Source organism: Sus scrofa, chromosome 5, assembly GCF_000003025.6.
Source record: "Sus scrofa isolate TJ Tabasco breed Duroc chromosome 5, Sscrofa11.1, whole genome shotgun sequence".
In the NCBI taxonomy this organism is placed as follows: domain Eukaryota; kingdom Metazoa; phylum Chordata; class Mammalia; order Artiodactyla; family Suidae; genus Sus; species Sus scrofa.
The window spans coordinates 88,987,760-89,005,101 of NC_010447.5; the positions used below are offsets into that span (position 1 = coordinate 88,987,760).

Below are 17,342 nucleotides of genomic sequence, written 5' to 3' on the forward strand. Positions count from 1 at the left end.
AGCGAGGTCTCCACAGGAACCTAGGTCAAACCTGACTGCAGTTCTTGGAGGACATCCTGGGAAAACAGGGGTGAATGTGGCTTGTTGTGAGGGAAGGACATTGAAGGCAAAGCTCTCAGGATTATTCAGCAGTTGCCTTTCTCTGGAGGTGGCCATTTTGGGAAAATATGGCCCCACCCATCAGTCAGCACTGAGAAGCCCCAGGGCAAACAACAACCCAGGTGGGATCACAGCCCTGCCCCTCAGTAAACAGACTACCTAAAGACCCCTCAGGCACACAGCTGCCTCTAATCCCATCCAGAGACTAAGCCCCACCCACCAGAGGGATAGGAATCGGCTCCACCTACCAGTGGGCAGGCATCAGCCCCTCCCATCAGGAAGCCTACACCAAGCCCCCATACTGACTTCAGCCACAAGGGGGGCAGACACCAGAAGTGAGAGAGGCTACAGCTCTATTATCTATAAAAAGGTCACCACACCAAAAACCTCTAAAAATGAAAAGACAGAGAACTATAACTCAGACGAGGGAGAAAGAAAAAACCCCAGAAAATCAGCTAAGCAATGAGGAGATTCTCAGCATCCAGGAAAAAGACTTTAGACTGTCGATGCTGAAGGTGATGCAAGACACTGGAAATAAACTGGAGGCAAAGATGGTTAACTTAAAGGAAACACTGACCAAAGAGATACAAGATATAAAACTTAAGAAGAGATGCAAAATACAATAACTGAAATAAAAAATTCACTAGAAGCAGCTAACAGCAGAATACAGGAGGCAGAAGAACGAATAAGTGAGGTAGAGGACAGATTAGAAGAAATTATGGATGGAGAACAGAAAAGAGAAAAAAGATTGAAAACAAATGAAGAGAGTCTCAGAGAACTCTGGGACAACGTTAAACCTACCAACATCCGTATTATAGGGGTGCCAGAAGGAGGAGAGAGAGAGAAGGAGACAGAAAAAATATTCCAAGAGATAATAGCCGAAAATTTCCCTCACATGGGAAAGGAACCACTCACTCAAATCCAGGAAGCACAACGAGTACCATACAAAATAAACCCAAGGAGGAATACACCAAGACAAACTGACCAAAATTAAAGACAAAGAGAAAATCTTGAAAGCAGCTAGGGAAAAGAAACAAATAACATACAAGGGAACCCCAATAAGGTTATCAGCAGATTTTTCAGCAGAAACTCTGCAGGCCAGAAGGGAGTGGCATGATATACTTAACATGATGAAAGGAAAAAACCTCCAACCAAGATTACTACTTTATCCAGCAAGGCTCTCATGAAGATTTGAAGGAGAAACCAAAACCTTCTCAGATAAGAAAAAGTTGAGAGAATTCAGCAACACTAAACCAGCCTTACAACAAATACTAAAGGAACTTCTCTAGGCAGAAAAGAAAAGATAGCAACAGGAAACAAAAATACCACAAATGACAAGGCTCATCAGTAAAGGTATATATACAGTAAAGATACGAAATCATCCATGCACAATTATACCACCAAAATCAGACATCATGAGAAGAGGTGAGTAAAATGCAGGACACTGGAGATGAACTTGCAATTAAGAGAACAACAACTTAAAACAATCTCATATACATACTGTTATATCAAAACTTAAGAATAAATGCAAACCAAAAATCTACAATTGATGCACAAACAAGGAATCTCTGGAGAAGAAATAGATCTCATAGTAAAAAAGTGCATAATCCACCATGAAGGGGGTCATTTGACATCATTCTTGGAATGCTGAAGTCTTCTTAGATCTGATTCTGATTTCCTCGCCATCAAAGAATTTATGATAATTATAATTAAACAATGCCACTGTACAATTAAATAATACAGTTCTACAATTGTATTATTAATAACTATTTCTCTCCATGGTACGATGTAAGGTCTATAATGCCTTGTTTATCACATCACCTAGAATGGTGTAATGCCTATATTGAAGAATCAATAAGATGTAACAAATTGTGAGGACATATTTATATAGTTACATTGTTTTTTAACCAATTTATGCATTTTATATTTTACTTATTTTCAGAGGGTGTATTATTTTTGCTATTCTTACCAGTGAAGCTATTCTTTTCATTATGCTATATAAAATATTTAATGGTATATAAGGCTTTCTTCTTTATAAATTTTAGTTGCATAACAATTTTAATATAACGCTAATTTTTAAAGAAAAATTGAAATGTAATAGATAATACTAAATGTAAAGACGAAAGCCATACAAAAAGGGATAAAGTATGGAATAAATTTCCTATTTGTCTCAGCATATTTTCCCATTCCACTTCTCCAGTGGGAGTCACTTAATCTGTTTCTTAAGATCCAAGATATAATAATCTGTGTGAATGTAATTGTGTTTAAATGTATGCATTTTATTCTGTAAAAAATAAAAATAAAATTAAAGAGCTACTAGTGTAGTAGAAGTGGGGAGAGGTCCACTAAATGAAAACTGGGGGGCCACAGAGTGGTAAGGGAGCATTAAGAGATGATAGAAGACTGGGCTAGGCTGGTACAGTAGACATGGAAAGAAGTGACAGCTTCAGGATACTCTCTTGAGGCAGCATCGGTCAGGACCGGAAGTGGGGTGTGTGGACAGGGAGGATTTGGTGGTCAAATGGATGGACAGACCGAGGTACCATACAGTGCAATGGGACACACTGAGCAGGAGGCAGATTCTGGATAGAAGAGTTAAAACTTGAATTTTTTTTTTGCTTTTTAGTGCTGCGCCAGCGGCATATGGAAGTTCCCAGGCTAGGGGTTGAATCGGAGCTACAGCTACCAGCCTACACCACAGATACCGCAACACAAGATCTGAGCGGCATCTGCGACATACACCACAGCTCATGGCAAGGCCGGATCCTCAGCCCCCTGAGCGAGGCCAGGGATCGAAACCGAAACCTTGTGGTTCCGAATTGGATTTGTTTCCACTGCGCCATGATGGGAACTCCAAGATTTCAATTTGTGAGGTGTTTGATTTGAGGTACATGTGTGATAATGACGATGGTATGAGACATGGACATACGGACGGTCTATAAGGCCAGGGGAGTGCAGAAGACAGTTTGCAAAGCAGAGCGTCAGAAGAGAGGAAGAGCCAAAACTGGGGCTGAAACAACTAATATTTAGAGCCTGCCAGCTGGGGAGGTTGAGGCATAGTCACGAGGGAACGAAGAGAGCATGGAGAAGGTATGCCATGGAAAGCAATGGAAGAGAGAGCTTCCAGAATGCAGCCAAGAGGCCAAGTGAGGTGAGGACTTCTAAGTGTCTGCTGCAATGGCTCCATGGAATTCAATTTCAGGGGAACAGCAGGGCAGAAGAAGTTGGAGTTGATCTGAAAATAGGAGGCTTTTTTTCAAGTACAGTGGAAGGAGAGGGTAGCCAGGAAGTTAAAGTATTTTTGAGCAACTCTGGGTTCCAGGAAAGAATGGTTCAAAGGCTGATGCCTTGTCTTAATGAACCCAACATGGGAATCTCTACCAGGTTAGTAACTCTTTCTTGAATTAAGGTGGATAAAGAAGAAATGAAGCCCCAGAGGGTCAGATGAGATGTAAAGTTTGAGTGTCAATTGGCTGGTAATACCCACAGGGTCAAAAGTATAGGAATTTTTTTCTCTTGCTATTACATAACACGCTGCTTCAGAGTCAAGAAAATTATACTTCAAGATTATCTGATGCTCAACTTTCTGTGCTTTTAGATGAATTTCTTAGTCTAAAATTTATTTTTAAAGTAGAAAATGTGAATTGTTTTCATATTATACACAGAACTACCATATGACCCAGCAATCCCACTCTTCGGCATATATTCGGACCAAACTTTCCTTGAAAAACACATATGTGGAGTTCCCGTCGTGGCTCAGTGGTTAACAAATCCGACTAGGAACCATGAGATTGCAGGGTCGATACCTGGCCTCACTCAGTGGGTTAAGGATCCAGCGTTGCCGTGAGCTGAGGTGTAGGTTACAGATGCGGCTCAGATCCCGTGTTGCTGTGGCTCTGGCATAGGCCAGTGGCTACAGCTCCAATTAGACACCTAGCCTGGGACCCTCCATGTGCCACAGGTGCAGCCCTAGAAAAGACAAAAAGACCAAAAAAAAGAAAGAAAGAAAAAGCACATGCACCTGCATGTTCATTGCAGCTCTATTCACAATAGTCAAGACATGGAAACAGCCCAAATGTCCATCGACAGATGACTGCATTGGGAACAGGTGGTATATGTACACAATGGAATACTACTCAGCTATAAAAAAGAACAAAATAACGCCATTTGCAGCAACATGGATGTAACTAGAGACTCTCATACTGAGTGAAGCAAATCAGAAAGAGAAAGACAAATAACACATATCACTTACATATAGAATCTAGTATATGGTGCAAATGAACCTTTCCACAGAAAAGAAACTCATGGACTTGGAGAGTAGACTTGTGGTTGCTAAGGGGGAGGGGGAGGGAGTGGGATGGATTGGGGATGTGGGGTTAACAGATGCCGACTATTGCCTTTGGAATGGATTAGCAATGAGATCCTGCTGTGTAGCACGGGGAACTATGTCTACTCACTTATGACGGAGCATGAGAATGTGAGACAAAAGGTATACACGTATGTGTAACTGGGTCTCCATGCTGTACAGGAGAAAACTGACAGAACACTGCAAACCAGCTGTAATGGAAAAAAATTAAAACAACTACGTATATAAAAAAATGTTTCCATACTGTAAGCCAGTTATTTCAGCAACTTCTAGGAAATAATTCTTTTGCTTCTTAATTTATGATAACTTCTAATATTTTTACATTTATTTCTGAGTTTCTGATGGATCTATATTCTTATTTTCATTAAAAAATATTTTTTTGGTCTTTTATTTTTGTATTTTAAGGCCACACTTGTGGCATATGGAGGTTCCCAGGCTAGGAGTCTAATCCGAGCTGTAGCTGCCAGCCTACGCCTCAGCCACAGCAACACCAGATCTGAGCTGCATCTGCCACCTATACCACAGCTCATGGCAACACCGGATCCTTAACCCACTGAGCAAGGCCAGGGATTGAACCTGAAACCTCATGGTTCCCAGTCAGATTTGTTTCTACTGCGCCACAATGGGAACTCCTATATTCCCCTTTTTTTTTTTTTTTTGTCTTTTTGCTATTTCTTTGGGCCGCTCCCGTGGCATATGGAGGTTTCCAGGCTAGGGGTTGAATCAGAGCTGTAGCCACTGGCCTATGCCAGAGCCACAGCAACACGGGATCCGAGCCGCGTCTGCAGCCTACACCACAGCTCACGGCAACGCCGGATCGTTAACCCACTGAGCAAGGGCAGGGACCGAACCCACAACCTCATGGTTCCTAGTCGGATTCGTTAACCACTGCGCCACGACGGGAACTCCTATATTCCCATTTTTAAACCAGAGTCATGACCTAATTATTGCCACTATATATATGTTTTCAATTATATGGAAATGGTTTTGCTTAAATAACATTCTTTTTTCAACATATATCTTGGATGTTCTTGGCCAGTTCATATTACTCCAGATGAATTTTATATTAATTTTAAGACAAAGACTATTCAAATTTTCACTGTGATTACACAAAATCTGGAAAGAAAACTGATGAAGAAGTGGCATTTTAATAATATCTTCCTACCCATAGACATATCCATGGTCGGATATATTTAAGACTTTCTTCATATCTTTCAAGAAAATACCTTGTGCTTTTTTGGTTTTTGTTTTTGTGTTTTGCTTATGATTGCAATAGATAAGGTTTCCCTATTACAAATTATAAATAGCCTCAATAGACCACTGCCTCATTATCTTATTACTCTTGGAAAAAAATTCCTTATGACAAGCTGTTGCATAGCCAAAAATCACTATTTTGGTGGCTGCTTTGAACATGTATCTCCTAGGAAAAATTATTTTAAAATGCAGGTGTATACTTCACTTTTCCAGTTTATGCCTGAGTATTTCCATTATTCATGATAAATGGGGTCTTTTGTTACTGGATGTTAACAGGCATCTTACATGTAGTAAGATTATTGATACGTGAATGTTTATTAAACATTTAGCACTTTATTTGAACTTTATTACTTTGAATAGCTTTAAAAGCTAATATATACAGATTTTACAGATATATAACCACTTAAAATGAGCAAATTATGCTATTCTTGTCTATTCCATTCCAATAATTATCTTTTCTTTTCTTTCTTTCTTTCTTTTTTTAACAGCTATACCTGCAGCATATGGAAGTTCCCAGGCTAGGCATCAAATTGGAGCTGCAGCTGCCAGTTTATGCTACAGCCAGAGCAATGCCCGATCCTTAACCCACTGAGCAAGGCCAGGGATCAAACCTGAATCCTCAGAGACAATCCTCGGATCCTTAACCCCTGAACCACAGAGGGTATGCCCCAGTGATGATTGCTATTTATTGGTTTCTTGTATTTCTGAATGGGACACAACTTTCAAAACAATGCAGGTTGTATCAGTGATAGTGGAATTTCACGTTGCTGTTCTGATTTGGAAAAGAATGTTTCTTTAAAAAAAAAAAGAGTGGTTCTAGTCTCTTCTTTAGAAACGATGCTGTTTGCGGGAAATACTCTTAATTCCTACATCTTTTCTGTTTTTATCAGCATAAGCCGATTTTACTGGATGTTAAAAATCTCTCTACAGGCAGACCAACGTATAACTTCGCATCATGCAAAAATGGCATGTCGTACTTCCCTTTCTGTGTTTGTCCACGTATGTGAGAATTTCAGTTTTCTTCTTTCAAAAATTAAGAAACAAAACTTGCCTCTGATCTTCCCTCTCTATTGCATCAGTCATTCCATCAGGGGGGCCCATGTTCACAACCTAGTATGACTCCTCCCACATTTCTTCCACGCTCAGTCACACGGAGACGTGCGTGCATAAACATACACAGGAGATTTTTGGATCAATACAAGACCGTGCTATGCACACCCTGCTGCATCTTGATATTTTCACTCAACAAAATCTCACGAAATCCCTCCAAGACAAGTGGAATTGCTTTAATTCTTTCTTTTTCATGCCAATTTCCTAATGAGGATGAGAATATACTGTCTTCTAAGTGTTTTGTGTAAGAAGACCAAGTGTCTTGGAAACAAGGGCTCTGTGTCATTTTTTTTTTTCCCCTATACCAAGAAAGCTACTAGCATGTTATTAAGCACATGATGGGCAATTAGCAACATTCTTCAAACAGCCAAGAGACAGAATTGGAGAGAACCAACTGACGGCCATCTCCACAGCTTCAGGATAAGGAATTACAGAAACAAAGATCTGAGACTTTCGGACACGACATAGACAACCATAAATAGGAAATATTTTGAAATAATCTGACCAAGAGATGGAGACAGACAGCTCATCAACATTACTAAAATAACAAGCCCCAAGTTGCTTTCAAAGAACAGCTTTACTCAAATTGCTAAAGTCTTATCTCCTTCACCCTGAGAGCGGTCGTGAGCCAGAGAGAGTGAGGTGCAGGGTGTGTGGGATGAGTCGAGAGGGATGAGGGTAAACCACAGTGGGACCTGGGCTGGGCAAGAAAGCCCTGGTGGTTCTCTGGGTGGTGAGCAGTTTTCGTAATGTTCCAGGCTAGATGTGAACGGTGATGAATTTCTATGAGTGAACCCGGAGACAGGAGAGCAAATGGTGTAAGTGGCACTTTTTCTTCAATGCACACGTTACTTTCCCTGCCTGCACGTAGCTGAAGTACTACCCTTAAAACTTTCAAAATGCTAAAGAGAGGGGGGGAAAAAAAAAAGGCCTTGTGCAATCTTAACCACTTCTCGGAGTTCTGCTTAGATTCAATGGTCATGGTATTTTCTACCCATCTCTATGTCGGCTCTTTTTCAGACTGACAAAAGAAATAAAAATTTGGCCATGTCTGTACTGAGATGCCGAAGCATCTTTTTCACAGCACCTATTCACCCTGGCTCAGGGCTGGGGAGGTCTGAATGAAGGCTTTGAAAGGTTTCCTTTTTTTTTTTTTTTTTCCCTAGCACCCCCTATCCATTCTGTACACCCCACCCACATGAGGTCCACAGAAAGTGACAAATAGCTTGAAATCCACGAGTTCTGCTCAGTTGTGACTTGCAAGCTTGATTCTTTTATTATTTATCACTCATTAAATGCTCTGGCTCTCCTTTATGAAATGTTAAATCATCTTAAATGGTATGGTTCTTGCTATTTGAAATGGCAAAGTGTAAGGGGAAAGAGAGAGTGGCCCATTTCCTTGTTCATGTGGCATTCAAATAAAACAGAGTGGGCTCAACAGACAGGTCAACTGGCTGCTGATGGGGAGTCTGTACAGTTACTCAGAATACAAAAGCTGTAATTAGGGAGAAAATGTCTCCTTACAGCCACTGAGACGGCGAGGCAGGAATTCCATTTTCCCACGGGGCGCGGTTGGTAAGTGAGTCAGAAGATGCTTGAATATGATCACACTGCTTCCCTGCTCTCATCCAATGACGGGGCTGATGTGCTGCCAATGGTGATGCTTCCCTGACAGGAGCCCACGGACTTTGCAAGGGACCCCCTTGCAATAGTCACTGTCCACACTGCTTTCTCGCCCTTCCTATCAACATCGCCTGAAGCCACGCACATAAGGCAGTTGTCAGGAGATGCCTGAACACGTTGGGAAAAGGAAGCAGACAGCAAAACAAAATTCTACACTTGAGCCACATTTAAGGAATCTTGCTGACCCTCAATCGCAACTTTTTTCCCTCTTTTTTTTTTTCTTTAATGTTTTTCCACTACATTCCTCATCTGTCTTTTCCTTCATTTCCACAAATGAAGGTCAGCTTCAGCTCCACCAGATGACAAACACCACGAGGGCAGGTCCACGATGGACCTCATTCTCTGCTCTGTCGCCACCACCTTGTCTGATGGACACTCGAGATCAGTTAACGAAGTGAGTGTGGGCTCTCATAACCGAGCTTATTTAATCGCTAACAGATATGGGCCACACAGAAGGGAAGCTGGCAGCAGTTGTGTCCAATGAGACCACAGAGACGAGTTAAAAATCTGCCCTCTTACCTTATCTTTACTGCTTCGAGACAGGTGAATTTGAGGGCACTGTTTCGCTCCGGATGAAATATCCAGCCAGTTTTCAGAGCTCTCTACACGGACACAATCTTCTTGAAAAGTACACCTATCAAAAAAGAAAAAGGGGGGAGGTTTGCAAAACAGCAAACCCCCCCCCCCCCCCGCCACACATTAGTTAAAACTTTCTCCTACTTGGCTTCAGTACAAAATGCCAGGCTTTGTCGAGTGGATTATTGATTTCAGGCGAGAATAAGAACATGATGCTAAAACTATGAACAGCAACAGGAAACCAGCAGCGTGGTTTTTTTTCCCATCATGTCTCGGAGCAGAGAACAAATGTGGACACGTTGAACTTAGCCTCCTGACCCATCTCTCAAGATGACATTGCCACAGATATCCAAAACACATCCGCTCGTGGATTCTAAAATTAAAGAGCTCCCTTCGAGAAAAACCTAGCACAGAAGAGACCGAGAAAGGATTTCCATACTGTATACAGTTTGGGTTTGCAATTCAGTCCCAGAATATCAACCCATTGTGTAGCTTTTTTCGTTGCGGTTAAAAAAGAAATAAAGCAACCATTTTGTGCTTTCTAGTATGATAATTAAATAAAAATATTGCAAGGGCCGAGTCTTCCCAAGAATTTGATAAGCCATTCCACAACCATCTGCTACATCACATTTATTTAGACAGATACCAAATTCTATCAGAAGATATCGGGTGAAACACTTGCCAGCGCCACTTTCCCAAGACAGCCAGCTCGGGGGGGAAGGATGACCCCCAAATAAATCTTGAGCTGGGGCAGGAACCAACTGCTTTGCTAAACACAACCCGAAGCCGAGAGGTGAGATCACTGCTTGCCTGATGTCTCTCTCAGTCCCTCCACGTCATTCGAACTTGGGAACTCTCGCCTCGCCAGCGGGGCCGCCAGCTCAACAAGAATGAACACCAGGGGCCACGCGATTTCCAAAGCGTGTTGGAATCCACGGACCTTCCAGTGAGCAGTTCCGAGGGAGGAATGGAGCAGAGCACCTGCTACCCAAGCCTCCTCCAGGCCCAAGGCTGAGAGGAAAGGGTGGAGGAGAACCAGCAGTGACAGTAGGTGTAAAAGAAACTCAAACGTCATGAATCGCATACGAGTGAAAAGCAACCGACTGATAACCGCGTTGGGCTGCGCAGAGGCCCCGAAAGGAGGTGAGGGGAAGGCGGTGTGGTCCCCCAACGGGGCGCCTGAGCTCACACGCGTTTTATGTCTCATTCCTCTTCTCTCCTTTTAATTCTTCAGCATCTAGGCCCCATGGCTTCGTCTTTGAATGCTGTGCTCATTTGAATATGACAAAAATAGAACAGGAAGCCAGCGAGTTTCATGCCACATCATCCCCAAGTGCAATGGTTTCGGCGCGTCACCCCATTGCGAACATGTGCTTCCAGCGAGCACATCTGTGTCCACGCTCCCTTCCAGCCGGGTCAGCGCCTTCTCCAGCATCGTGACCCTGGGGATTTTCCTGAGCGAGCCTCCAAAGCCACACATGTATCTGACCCTTGATGGCGAGCTCGTCCACCACGGACCTTAAGTTCACACGAGAGTGCCTCTCAATGTCAGAGAGAACGTGCCACGGACCCGTCCAGCCGGGTGGAACCCCAGAGGATGACGAGGCTGGTGCCCGATGCTGTACGAGAAAGCAATGATGAACTGGCAAAAACTACCTGCCTCTCAGGGGCATTGTGGTTTGTAATGAGGCACTTCCTCTGCCTAAAAGAAGAAGAAGAAGAAGAAGAAGAAAAGGCCAATTCTAGAGAGGCTGGAGGACAAATATTTTTGTAAGCGCTTAATACTGCCTGGGAGTCAAGGCCTGAGGCTGCCAAAAAAACAAGTGTAAAATAGTTCATACAAATAGTGCTACAATTTGCCAATTTGTAGGCAGAAAACAGCAGCGCCACTGAATTATCACTCCCTTTTCTGAACTCCTATAGCACGTCTTGTCGGATCCACACATTTTGGCATTTAATCATAGGCTGCCCGGAATTACAACTTAACTGCTTCAGATGCCTAAGTCCTTTCCCCGCACCCCACCAAGTAAGCTGGAAGCACCTCAGAGGAAGAGAGAGAGGCTTTAACAGCTCCTCTGCAAATCCTTCAGTGTCTGGCAGCATGATATGCAAATACTGGGGTTTCAATAAATATTTTTGAATGAATGGATGAAATATGAAATCTCTATAGGTCCTTTCTGTAGGTGATTTTTCTTCCTAAAGTTTCCTTATGATGTATATCTGACTCCCACTTAAAGCAAACAGACTATTTTGGTGGGGTTTTTCTTCGTTCTTTTTTTTTTGGTTTTGCTTTTTAGGGCCACAGCCGAGGCATATGGAGGTTCCCAGGCTAGGGGTCGAATCAGAGCTGTAGTCTCTGGCCTACACCACAGCCACAGCAACACAGGATCTCAGCTGCGTCTGCGACCCACACCACAGCTCATGGCAATGCCGGATCCTTAACCCACTGAGTGAGGCCAGGGATCGAACCCGCACCCTCATGGTTCCTAGTCGGATTCATTTCTGCTGTGCCACCATGGGAACGCCCAGCAAACAGACCATCAGCTAAACATCAACTAAACAGAACATCAACTAAAAGTTTGAATTGGAGAGGGAACAAATTAGTAGTCGAGGTTTTCAGTTCATCTTTTGGGAAAAAATTATAAAATGGACCTGTCATTTCCTATTTTGCAGCGGGTGAAAACAGAATTTATGTTAAGCAACTAAATATAAATTCCCTGTTTATAAAAACACCTCTGAAATTTCTAAACTCTCATTCCTTGCTTCTTGTCAGTGGAACATAAAAATAAAAAGGCAAACCGTGACACCAAGAATGTATAACCAGATGGTCAACCAACAATAATATCTTATTACTTCTCTGATACTGCAGATGATAAAATCCTTACGACAGCGCATCACCCACACACGCAAATCTCTTAAGGAGGGGGGGACAGATCTCATAGCTCCCATGTTTTAGTAAACAAAACCAGTTACTTTGAAATGGTTCTTTTTGAAAGCCATCGCTCTTAGTCCTACACGTCAACCACAGCAACGGTCGAGTGCATGGACGCACAAGCCTTCACGCAAATAAAATTAAAATCTCATTGTCAGATGTGACTCCTGGTGAGGCTGACTCTCAATGAAAGGCTCATTTTTTAACTGGCTTCATCCCAATTTTTTGAGGCCACAGACAGGAGGAAAATTGGATTCAAACTAGAATGGGCACATTCTGGGAAAAATGGTACAGATATATTTGCTCGTCTCACCTAATGCTACTGCCCCATCCTCTACAGAAGGTCTGTCCAAAAGCCCTAAGACTCGCAGGGGGTCTTTTATTTTTTGAGTCCTTATCTCCAGCTAGATCTCATGCCTACGAGATAAGGCAGTGTGCAGACTCTAGGCCTGCACATTGCAAATTAGGAAAGAGAACCAGCTCCAATGCAATGAAAAAAAAAAAAAAAAAAAAAAACTGCTTTGAAGAGAAACATAAAACCCCAAACTCCGAAGTTAATTCAAAAATAACTGGTGAAAAGACTGTGAAAGGAAACAATTTAGTGAATAAAACCACTTAAGAAGTCTTGTCTCTAAAATCTGCTGTCGAGCTTAATCTATTCAAAGTAGTAACAGAGTATGAGATTGTCACTCAGCCATACCTGAGGAGCAGCGCTCCCTCACCCCTAACTCATAGAGCTTGTTCGAAACCTACCCAGGCCCTGACTCATCAACAGGGAGAATTCCAGACACGCGTTTCTAAGTTTGCTGTTTGGAATTCAGAAGGTATTTGCATACAGTGGGGTTGCACGCGGAGTCCGTGGAAATTTGTCTAAACCCTCATGTCCCTGAGTTACCACCCGACCATGGACCTGCCTGGAGGGAACAGTGCCCCATGCCAGGCGCTGTTCTCCCCTATTAGTCTGTGCAACCACTTCTTCTATAGGGGGGAAATAGAGGCTCAGAGAGGTACAATAACACCCCAAGGTTGCACAGCCCAAGCAGCTGAACGCTGGCTTCAGAGCCACACGTTTGGTCACTGGGCCGTATGGCCTCCTGTGATCCCTCACTGCCATTTAATGAAGGACAAAAAATAATGACATTTCGAGTTGCTCCTGGCTTCCTGGGGCCCCAACGGTGCTTGGAGGATGGGGCTCAGGCAGGAGAAGGCGACAGAGATGGGGACCCTGGGAGCAGAGAGAGAGAGAAGGTGAGGCAGAGCCTCGGGGATGAAGGGGGGAGCAAGCATTTGGGAGGCAAACACAGAGGGCTGGAATCTGAGAGGCCTCTAAGAGTCATCCATCCCCAGCCCTGAAAATAAAACGCCTCACTAGAGGTTAAAATTCCGGGAGGCCCCCAACTCAAAACCTGATTGTGTTCCAAAAACTCACTTGCAAACCATCTGTGTGTGATACAGAGGACACTTTTGTCCCCATAGAAATAATGTTACCAACACTGATTAGGTTTCCAGGTCAGCCCACAAAACCTACTTATCAGGAATGTAACTTCAATTCTATACATTTGCAATATAAGAGGAGCAGAAAACAATGAGATTGAAGCCATTTGCATCATATAGCAGTTTTTCTTTACTTACTAGTGTTTCTGCTCAGCTGGTAGTCTGGGAACAGTGCCCAGCTGCATCGACTTTTAAATTTATTATTACAGTATTGTATTTATACCATATTTCTATTTTTTTAATGGGTAGTACTTAAATTATTCATTGTTTTCATCCCAATATAAGGAACGAGAGACCCACCTCTGGAAACAAGCTGATGGTTCCAGGCTGCTGAAATGCCCATGGGATAAGCCGGGGGACCTTGAGAATCTGACTTGCCCGGGCTAGAATCTCTAGGCAAAAATTTACCACGTCCTCGACCTTGAAATAGAAACTCTGAACTCAGAAATGGAACTTCTCCTTCCTGCCACTCGAATTTCATCAGCATCCTCTGATCTAATTGTTCACCAAGAGCAGACAGTCCCTGAAGTAAACTGATAACTAAATATCTGGTAATTGGCTCGAATGTGAGGGTTGGTGTGACCTGTTCCAAAGATCCTCCACTGATAAAATGGCAGAAAACTTTTAACAAGGAAACAATGCGGGCTCCCTCGCAGGGAACAGGAGGCTGTGTCCACCCAGGGGGAAGGTTTTGCAACAAGAGCAGCCCAAGGTCTTCTGCTAAGTGATGGGAAACAGATGTCCGCCTTTTTCAGAAAGGGGAGGGGCCCGGTGGTCCCCAGAATCAGGGAACTACCGTTACCACCACTGTCGATGGCTCAGAAGAAAGTTGGAAGTCACTGTGACAAATTAAACTCTGAATTCAAGGCCTCCAGAGTCAGCCCAAGGGGATGCCGAGTACAAGACCAGAACAATTTGCCAGGAAAGCTGGCAAATGGGATCTTCACCACTGGAGCTGAAAGTCACTCTGCATAAGAAAATGATGCTAATGACAGACAATTTAGAAGACTTTTTTTTTGGGGGGGGGCATTTTGCCTTTTAGGGATTTGAGCCACGTCTGTGACCTACGCCACAGCTCACAGCAATGCCAGATCCCGGATACACGGAGTGAGGCCAGGAAGTGAACCCACGTCCTCATGGATACTAGTTGGGTTCGTTTCCCTTGGACCACAATGGGAACTATGGGAAGTTTTGTTTTTTGCTTTTTAGGGCCGTACCCACGGCATATGGAGGTTCCCAGGCTAGGGCTCCAATCGGAGCTATAGCTGCCAGCCTACACCGCAGCAATGCCAGATCTGAGCCGTGTCTGCAACCCACACCACAGCTCATGGCATCTCCGGATCCATAACCTATTGAGCGAGGCCAGGGATAGAAACCCAAAACTTCACAGTTCCTACTCAGATTTGTTTCTGCTGCACCATGACGGGAACTCCAGGAAGTGTTTAGTTTTGTTTTTTATCTTTTTTGTCCTTTCAGGGCTGCACCTGCAGCATATGGAGGTTTCCAGGCTAGGGGTCGAATCGGAGCTGTAGCTGCTGGCCTACACCACAGCCACAGCAACGCCAGATCGAGCTGCATCTGTGATCTACACCACAGCTCGTGGCAACGCTGGATCCTTAACACACTGAGCAAGGCCAGGGATTGAACCCGCAACCTCGTGGTTCCTAGTCAGATTCGTCTGCGCTATGCCACGAGGGGAATCCCAAGGTTTTAAGTGAAAACATCTAACATGCAAGGAGACGTTCTTTCCCATGATTTGATGGGTTTGTTCTTCACAAACCTATCAAGTGGCTACAACGAATTGCCCTGCTTTCCAGCTGGGAAACTGAGGCACAGAAGGCTTAATATTGCTTTCCCAAGGTCGCAGAGTTAGGAAGCAGACGGTCTGAGCTATCAAACCAGGCAGTGAGGTTTTCAAGGCCACAGTCTCATCTTCTACCCTGTAATACCCCCCGCAAGGGTCCTTACTCACTGAGCCCTCCCCGAGGGCCAGGCACTGGTCCTAGGGCTTTCTTGAGAGGTAACTCCCGATGCTTTCAGCCACCTCAGGAGGTATTACCATTACCAGCTCCATTTCAAAGATAAGCAAACCGAGGCACGGAGAGGTTAAAGAGCAGGCTGTGAATCTCAGCAGTTGGACACTAGTGCCCATACTCTTACCACTGTGCTAAATTCCTCAAAATTTTCAAAGGCTGCCGTGATAACAATGTCATAAATGCCAAGATAAAAGTAAATACGCCCAGAGTTCCCGTCGTGGCGCAGTGGTTAACAAATCCAACTAGGAACCATGAGGTTGCGGGTTCGATCCCTGCCCTTGCTCAGTGGGTTAATGATCCGGCGTTGCCGTGAGCTGTGGTGTACGTCACAGACGCGTCTTGGATCCCGCGTTGCTGTGGCTCTGGCGCAGGCTGGAGGCTACAGCTCTGATTCGACCCCTAGCCTGGGAACCTCCATATGCTGCGGGAGCAGCCCTAAAAGAGGCAAAAAAGAGGAAAAATAAATAAATAAATACGCCCTCCCAGGGCCTGGGCCATACAGGAAAACAGATTTTATTCCACCTCTCAGCATTTCTCAAAGGTTATTTTAGGTGTTAGGAGAGTTAAGAAATTTGGGAAAAATTCATTACACAAGTTTCTCTACTGCAGGACTTCTCAGAGCCTTGATTATGCCAGTATGCTTTGTAACCTCCCAAGATGGGAATGGATGATGGACCGTCTTCCAAGGTTTTTATTGAGGGATTAGAAGTTCCAGCCAGGCACATTAGGAAGTACTGCCCCATCTTGGTTAACAAGCAGTGATCCAAATGGAAGATCAAGTCAGAAAACTTGAGGCCTTTGGTGGTGGCGGGGGATGCTCCTTTTTTACCTCTCTCATACGCCGTTGATCATGACCTACCAATTCCAAACATAGCTCTACGTTGTTTCCCGCAGGCTGCTCAACACCTGTCCCCTGGGCTCCTACAGCAGCCTTCTGGTTGGCCTCCCTGCTCCCCGCCTCCAAAGAGCCTCCACACCAACACCTAGGTCACGCCCAAGTACAGAACTGACCACGTCCTACTTAAAAATCTTCAGCGGTACCCTTTCACCTACACCAAACTCCTCAATCCTTTCGTAACCTGGAGCCTAGAACACACATTTCCATGCTTGTCTCCTCACCCCGACACTGTGATCCCGCCCCACCTTCCTCTCCAAACTCATTCCGAGGCAATCGGGGTTGATAAAACCATCAATTGCTGTCACCAAAACATCCATCACTAATATCGCATACACGGTGCCTTAAAAGCAGTTGCTTAACATGTGAAATGTGCCCAGCCCTTCCTGGCACGTGCAACACGCCCCAGCACCCACGATCCTTGGTGAAATGGTGATCTCAGTTCAATGGCCCCTCTCCCACGTCTTCGCAGCCTCCAGGCAAAGCAGTCAGGCCCTCCTGGGTCCCCATGGGCACTTTACATGTTCTCCTGGTACCCAAGGCGCAATGAATTGGTTGCTGCTGGTTTGTGTCTCTGACCAAAATCAAAGATCCCTGGCACCCCCAGGGCCCAGTGCCATACCTGGGTCTCCTCCTGTGGGCTTCCCAGGACAGGCCCTTGCCCCATGTCCTCTGCCTTTAGCTGCCCTCTCAAGGACCTGATGCACATCTCCTGAGTTGTTTTAGAGACGTAAAACCGCCACCAAATGGAAGGCAGTCACTCCTTGATGACCTTGAGCTGGATGTGGCCCTCAGGCCTCCTGGAGCCTAAGGGCTGATGAGGTTAACCCCTGTGACCTGGCCCTGCTGCCACACCATCAGCCAATCAGAGAGGCGTGTCACCTGCTGCTCACATCC

The 17,342-nt window shown here is 44.4% G+C and overlaps 1 protein-coding gene across 3 annotated transcripts in view; it reads right to left on the reverse strand.

Moving 5' to 3' along the window:
- Positions 1-17,342, reverse strand: part of PLXNC1 (plexin C1) — a 155,600-nt gene that overhangs the window by 87,522 nt on the left and 50,736 nt on the right. For all 3 annotated transcript variants that reach the window (XM_021092759.1, XM_021092758.1, XM_021092757.1), the window contains one exon: positions 9,032-9,146. In XM_021092759.1, the coding sequence (XP_020948418.1) occupies positions 9,032-9,146 (115 nt within the window). The remainder of the gene's footprint in view (positions 1-9,031; positions 9,147-17,342) is intronic.